General features: G+C 47.3%; 1 protein-coding gene across 1 annotated transcript; it reads left to right on the forward strand.

Annotated features, from left to right (window-relative positions):
• The first annotated feature begins 2612 nt into the window (after nt 1-2612).
• Nucleotides 2613-6483, forward strand: FZD7 (frizzled class receptor 7). The gene has a single exon (XM_075829744.1). It carries the CDS (start codon nt 2945-2947, stop codon nt 4616-4618), a length of 1674 nt encoding a protein of 557 aa, XP_075685859.1. The 5' UTR covers nt 2613-2944; the 3' UTR covers nt 4619-6483.
• Nucleotides 6484-8014: the final 1531 nt, after the last annotated feature.

An 8014-nucleotide genomic window follows, 5' to 3' on the forward strand; every position in this document is an offset into this window, starting at 1 on the left:
CCATTTGACAGCTGCGTGTGTCATCCGTGTCTGATGCGCGGCTGCGTGATTTTCGCGCAGCCGCCATCATAGAGATGAGGCTAGTCGACGGCCGTCACTGTCCAAGGTGCTGAAAGAGCTAACTCTTTCAGCACCCTCGACAGTGAATGCCGAACACAATATCGCAAAACCTGTAGAAAAAAAAGAAAAAGTTCGTACTTACCGAGAACTTCCCGGCCGTTGCCTTGGTGACGCGTCCTTGATGACGCGCCTCTCTTGACATCGGGCCCCACCTCCCTGGATGACGCGCCAGTCCATGTGACCGCTGCAGCCTGTGCTTGGCCTGTGATTGGCTGGAGCTGTCACTTGGACTTAATTGTCATCCCGGGAGGTCAGACTGGAGGAAGAAGCCGGGAGTTAGCGGTAAGTCAGAACTTCGTTTTTTTTTCTACAGGTTCATGTATATTGGGATCGGAAGTCACGGTCCATGGTGCTGAAACAGTTTAACTCTTTCAGCACCATGGACAGTGACTATCTCCTGACGTCGCGTACCGATAATTTTTTTGCCGGGTTCGGCCAAAACGAGTTCGGTCGAACCCGGTGAAGTTCGGTTCGCTTGTCCGGCTTCGCTCATCGCAAAGACACTCCGTTTGGATGTTCGGAAACAGAAAAGCACGTGGTGCTTTTCTGTTTTCATTCATCCTTTTCACTGCTTTTGCGCGAATCACGCTCGTCCCACGGAAGTGCTTCCGTGTGGTGCGCGTGGTTTTCACGCACCCATTGACTTCAATGGGTGCGTGATGCGCGAAATACGCAGAGTTATTGAACGGACTGTCTGTACTGCCCCATAGACTTGTATTGGTCCATGCGTGCCGCGTGAAAACCACGCGGCCCGCACGGACCAAATACACGCTCGTGTGAATCCCCCCTAACTGTTTTCAGCCGTTTTTCGGGCCGTAAACGTCCCAAAAAAGTCTGAAAAAACTGAAGCAGAACGCCTCCAAACATCTGCCCATTGATTTCAATGGGAAAAACGTCATTCTGTTCCAACGGGGAGTTTTTTACGCGTTTTTCAAAACAGCCGCATAAAAAAATGGCCGCGAAATAGAAGTGCATGTCACTTCTTCAGCTGTTTTTGGAGCTGTTTTTCATAGACTATAGAAAAACAGCTCCAAAAACGGACGTAAAAACGCTGCAAAGAACGCGAGTTTGATTAAAAAAACGGCTGAAACTCAGGAGCTGTTTTCCCTTGAAAATATCTCCATATTTTAAGACGTTTTTTATTTTGTGTGTGCACATACCCTAAGGCTGGATTCACACGAGGTCATTACGTCCGTAATTGACGGACGTATTTCGGCCGCAAGTCCTGGACCGAACACAGTGAAGGGAGCCGGGCTCCTATCATCATAGTTATGTACGATGCTAGGACTCCCTGCCTCGCTGCGGGACAACTGTCCCGTACTGTAATCATGTTTTCAGTACGGGACAGTAGTTCCATGGAGAGGCAGGGACTCCTAGCATCGTACATAACTATGATAACTTTGTTCGGTCCGGGACTTGCGGCCGAAATACGTCCGTCAATTACGGACGTAATGACCTTGTGTGAATCCAGCCTAACGGAGCTGTTTTCTGAGAAACAGCCTCTGATATTCAGCTGTTTTTTATGGGGCTGTTTTTTAAAGCGGCTGCGGAAAAAAACGCCCCGTCTGAACTATGTCTTTTATCCCATTGAATTCAATGGGAAGATGTTTGTAGGTGTTTAGCTACCGTTTTTTCCAGGCGTATTTCGGGATGTTTACTCCCCGAAATACATCTGAAAACACAGCGTGTGAACATACCCTTAGGACTCGTGCACACGGTCGTATTGCGGCTTCCATAGAGGTACATGGGGCCTCATCTGTACGTCTCCGATTTTATTTTGTCAGAATCTGACAGAAAAAAAATTGTGACACTGTCCATCGGATGCCGTATGTACAGAGGTATTTTCTGCTAGAAACTCTGCTTCTAGGGGAGAATATATCCGTACTCCGTACATACGACACCTGACAGAGACTGTGTAGCAGCACATGGAGCCATTTTTGAACGACGTGCGTCACACGACACCATCATATAGATAGGGTGTAGTTATGTATGTTAGAAGACATTCTAACGACTATGGTGCCAGACAAAGAATAACGGTTTTAATGACCACTACAGTGTGAAATACCGATATATGGCTCATAAGGGATATTTTCTTTATTTAATGCTACATAAAGAAGAGAACTTATTACTGATATTTAAGAATTAAACTGTTGAATTTTAACCTTCACATAATATAACTTTGTAGTAAATGGGACAGCAGAGAACTTATTTACATTTCCCTCACACACTTTCCATCTGAGTTTCACTACACAACGCCCTCCCCCCCTTTGGGCGCCCCTTGCTTTGTTCAGTTTCCAACATTCCCCCATTTAATCCCATCCAATGAGGACGGGCGCTGTGAAGAAAAACAAAAGTGGCCATTGGTGGACTCTTCAGCGTGACACCCCGCCCATTTTGAGTCTGCCACGGGTTTGTGAATGGGGGGTCCAGCACACTGATTAGTATAGTGGGCGGGGACTAGGAGTTTGGCGGAGACCCCGCCCCTTTCCCTTGTTGCAGAGTTACGCCTTCTTATAAGGAGAGGGGCGCTTGTTGCTGCACTGGAGTGAGTTATGTTTGGAGAGGAGATTCAGCTGACGGACATTGTTATTTACAGCTGTCCGCATTCACATTACTGGAAGCGCCACAGCGGGACTCTCTGACTATTTCCCGCGACTGTTTCTGGACTACGAGCCGCTGTATAACTCTGGACACCCGAGTGGAGCTTCTCTTCAGTGCACTAAAGAGTCCGTGGATTTACTCTCGGATTGCTCCCTGCGCTCTGGCGCCTCCTTTTGATAGGAGTCGCGCACAGCAGACACTTGTTGCCCGGGACTAGTACACGATGAGGAGTGCGGGGCGCCTGCTGTGTGCGCTCACCCTGCTGCTGCTGGGGGTCCCCCTTCCTCCTGGCTCAGCAGCCCAGCCCTACCATGGAGAGAAGGGTATCTCTGCCCCGGAACACGGCTTCTGCCAGCCTATCTCCATCCCCTTGTGCACGGACATTGCCTACAACCAGACCATCATGCCCAATCTGCTGGGCCACACCAACCAAGAGGACGCAGGGCTGGAGGTGCACCAGTTCTACCCGCTGGTGAAGGTGCAGTGCTCGCCGGAGCTGCGCTTCTTCTTGTGCTCCATGTACGCACCAGTGTGTACGGTGCTGGAGAACGCCATCCCTCCGTGCCGGTCGCTGTGTGAACGGGCCAGGCAAGGCTGTGAGGCCCTGATGAACAAGTTCGGCTTCCAGTGGCCAGAGAGACTCCGCTGCGAGAACTTCCCGGTGCACGGAGCGGGAGAGATCTGCGTGGGGCAGAACACATCGGACACACCGGCCGGTCCCACCGCCAACCCGACGCCGTTCCTGCCTGATCTGATCACCTTCCAGCCGAACTCCCCGCACCGGGACTTTACCTGCCCCCGCCAGCTCAAAGTGCCCCCGTACCTGGGGTACCGCTTTCTGGGAGAGAAGGACTGTGGTGCGCCGTGCGAGCCCAGCAAAGCCAACGGCTTGATGTACTTCAAGGAGGAGGAGGTGCGCTTCGCCCGGCTCTGGGTGGGCATCTGGGCCATCCTGTGCGGCATCTCCACCCTCTTCACCGTGCTAACCTACCTAGTGGACATGCGGCGCTTCAGCTACCCGGAGCGGCCCATCATCTTCCTGTCCGGCTGCTACTTCATGGTGGCGGTGGCTTATGCCGCGGGCTTCCTGCTGGAGGAGCGCGCCGTGTGCCTGGATCGCTTCTCGGAGGACACGTACCGCACGGTGGCGCAGGGCACCAAGAAGGAGGGCTGCACCATCCTCTTCATGATCCTCTACTTCTTCGGCATGGCCAGCTCCATCTGGTGGGTCATCCTGTCTCTCACCTGGTTCCTGGCCGCTGGCATGAAATGGGGCCACGAAGCCATAGAAGCCAACTCTCAGTACTTCCACCTGGCGGCCTGGGCCGTGCCCGCCGTGAAGACCATTACCATCCTAGCTATGGGCAAGGTGGACGGCGACCTCCTGAGTGGCGTGTGCTACGTGGGTATCAACAGCGTGCCGTCCCTCCGCGGCTTCGTGCTGGCGCCGCTCTTCGTCTACCTGTTCATCGGCACGTCGTTCCTGCTGGCCGGCTTCGTGTCCCTGTTTCGTATCCGCACCATCATGAAGCACGACGGCAGCAAGACGGAGAAGTTGGAGAAGCTGATGGTGCGAATCGGGGTGTTCAGCGTCCTGTACACGGTGCCCGCCACCATCGTGCTGGCATGTTACTTCTACGAGCAGGCGTTCCGGGAGACGTGGGAGAAGACGTGGCTCATGCAGACATGTAAGAGCTTCGCCATCCCGTGCCCTAGCCATCACTTCTCCCCCATGAGCCCGGATTTCACCGTGTTCATGATCAAGTATCTGATGACCATGATCGTGGGCATCACCTCCAGCTTCTGGATCTGGTCCGGGAAAACTCTGCAGTCCTGGCGTAAGTTCTACCATAGACTCAGCAACGGCAGCAGCGGTAAAGGAGAGACCGCGGTATGAGGAGCCCCCCCACCCATATGAACTGCCTGATCTACCCCACAGTGCTGCCGGTCTGTGGATCATTGACTCCTTACTGGTCTTATTGCACATGTTCCTCCAGGTCTTCTCCTTCATCCCATGTGGACTGTTTCATTATAAGTTATAATAACTTGACTGCAGTTGGGCCATGCACATTGTTCCACACCCTGTGATGTATGATAACCCTGCTGGAGATCGGTGTACTCTGTGCCTCACTGATAGGGACTCTTAAGCCCAGGTCCTACCTTTGCTGTGAAGTTGAATACAATTGATTGCTCTCTGTTATCTGCTGTGACTTTTACCAATAGGGATTATTGCCAGCAAGTCCAGAAGATCTACCCAAGGATCACTATCTCGCAGATCTCCAGTGAGATCATCTTCTATATCTGTGGATGATGCTAGCAGATCTTCTTATTGTATAAGCTTTGTACTTTTTTTGTTTTTTCTCACTTTTTTGTTTTTGTTTTTTATATAATATATTTGCTTGTAAATGCCAGGATATTTAGTAAACAGCAGTGGTCTGCAACCTGTGGCTCTCCCATATGATAGAATGCCAACTCTGCATTCCCTGATGGCCTGTAGTTGCCACTTAAGAGCCACAAGTTGCAGATTGTTGCTGTAACTTGTAGTGGAGACATTGTTACGTTTGCCATTTACTCAGCTGTAGGACAGGCCATGTTTACACAGCAGATCAGGCTTTGTGGGTGCCCAATAACCCGGCTCCTTTGAGTTCCATGCAGACAGTTAATTAAAGTTCCAGTGACTGGAGTGTCACCTACCCAGCAGCTGGGCAAATAGCACCTTTTGGTGGAGATTCTCCTACTATTATGTCAACAAGGTTCACACAAAAGCTCTGTGTCCCACAATCTATTGACCTTAAATCTATGGGATCCAATTTACATGATCTGTATGCTTTTAATTTGGGAATGGGATTTTTAAATGCAAAAGTTTGTTCTTTTTATTCCTATTGTCATGGCTTGTTGATAGATGTATTGGCTAGTGTTAACCCTTGTGGGGTAAGAAGTGTTCTTGCAGGTCAGGGGAGAAATAGTTAAATATTCTAGTGTCTGGGGCTAGCAACACATTCTTCTTGCAAAGCATTGCCATCTTCTCCAGCTGCAAATTGGGTTAAAGCATTTCCTTTGTAGACAAACGCCAAATGGCCTTTCTGATTAATCTGCCACCCATAACTTGTGGGGGAGGGGGGAGTTTGGGCTTTAACAATATCCAGGCATTGTAAAGTGAATTTTTATGGTTTAAAGAGTATTATGTCTTTTTAAATGGTCTTACAGCACTAGCAAAGCAATGTTTAACACTTAACACCATTTTTTTTATAGCTCACCCCTTGTGAGCAGAGGTTAAAGGTGACCATACATATCATCCTTTTTTTTTATAGCGGAGTATACTGACTGTGTCCAGTCTGTAATGGCAACTTATTAGTTCTCAGTCCTGGTACATTCAATGGTCTTTATCTAATTCTAGGAAAGTATTTAGAACAAAAAGCTTAGGCAGGTTTAACTTTTTTTTTATTTTTTTTATTTTCCGGTGTATTGTCAGTTCTATCCCCAGATGAAATCTCCATTTATTTTTCTACACCCAGGGAGTATAATAGTTGCTGCATAACGTGTATTTTGACAGTCATACTATGTACAACCTTTAAGAGACTATTTTATAAATGGATTTTTGTAATGTGCATGTCAAGCTATTGACAGATGAAGACGACATTGTTATATATTTTTTGTAAATAACTACCTTTTTTGTACGAAGATATATATGTATTTATACATTTCTAAGCCTCACTCTTATCTCATGTACAGAACACTAAATAAAGCCTACTTTTTAGGTAATATTGTTGGTGTTTTTAATGGGGATTTGTGTTTTTATGTAAATGGTAGAACATGTAAATCGGGTATGCAATCGACAGTCTAACAAATGAAAACTGAAATATAACATATAGCAATTTTAAAATTTCAGTTTATCTGATATTGACTTAAAAATATTTAGTAAGGGTATGCTCACACGCTTATCAAAAAACATGACAATACGGAGCTGTTTTCAAGCGAAAACAGCTTCTGATTTTCGGCCATTTTTTTTAGGCAAACTCACGTCTTTTTACGGCTGTTTGTGGAGCCTTTTTTTCTATAAACCATGAAAATCGGCTGCAAAAACTGGTCAGGAAGTGACACACTTCTGTTTCGCAGGTGTTTTTAAACACGGCCGTTTTTTTTGTTTTTTTAAAACGACATTGTCAAAAAAAACGCCCCGTCGGAACAGAATGCTGTTTTTCCCATTGAAATCAATGGGCAGGTGTTTGGAGGCGTTCTGCTTCCGAATTTATGGCCCAAAAATAAGCTGTGTGAACGTACCCTAATACTTGCTATGGAGAACATCCTGCCCAGTGGTAGCAAACGAAAGATCATTTGGTACCTGTTGGCCATGTGACCTCGCAGGGAGCAAAGAAGCCGAATGGAACTTGTAGTATGGATGTTGCTGCCAGTCTCAAAAGGACACTGCTTCCTGTCGGTGTAGGGAGATGAGAACAAAAACAGCCGGGGCTTACAGAATGTGTTTATAATTAAAAACAGAGATTAACCAGTTCCAGACCAGGCCATCTTCCCCTGGTTATGACCAGATGTATTTTCATTCTTTTTAGCATATAGCGCTTGGCTATGTGTGGCAGCCTCATGGAAAAATGAATGGAGCAGTGGGTGAGTGTGTGCAGTACTGCTTCATTCCCGTAGGACACTCCAGGACCCCTGCTCTTGGGATCAGTGGGGTCCCAGAGGTTGGACTCCCATCGATCAGACATTTAATCACCGATCCTGTGCATAGATGATCATTATGAGAAACATATTTTAAAGCCTGTTTAAAGAGGTTCTGTCACCAGATTATAAATGCCCCATCTCCTACATAATCTGATTGGCGCTGTAATTTAGATCTCGGCAGTGGTTTTTATTTAGAAAAATTATCATTTTTGAGCAATTTTAGATTTATGCTAATTCGTTTCTTAATGACCAAGTGGGTGTTGTAAAGAGAAGTGTATGATGCTGACCAATCAGGTTGTGGTCAGGGGATCTGTTATCTAGCATATCTCTTCATAAAACATGTGAATGTATCAGCAAGGGAAACATTCCTGAATATTTTCTAAGGGAATGTGGTATCCATTTTTGATGGAAAAAGACTTTGACCAAAGTATCACTGTGTAGAAGTGGCCTGCGTTTTGCATATTTGTTACCCAAAACTAGGGAGTGAGTGCAAAATATGGAAAGGTGCAAACCTTTCCATTAGGCCTTATTCACACGGTAGTGTCCGTTTTGCATGCGCAAAAAATGCTGCGTTTTGCGCGTGCAAAAGGTCCGTGTGTCAGCATACGGTGCG

This window comes from Rhinoderma darwinii, chromosome 6 (assembly GCF_050947455.1).
Source record: "Rhinoderma darwinii isolate aRhiDar2 chromosome 6, aRhiDar2.hap1, whole genome shotgun sequence".
NCBI classification, from domain to species: domain Eukaryota; kingdom Metazoa; phylum Chordata; class Amphibia; order Anura; family Rhinodermatidae; genus Rhinoderma; species Rhinoderma darwinii.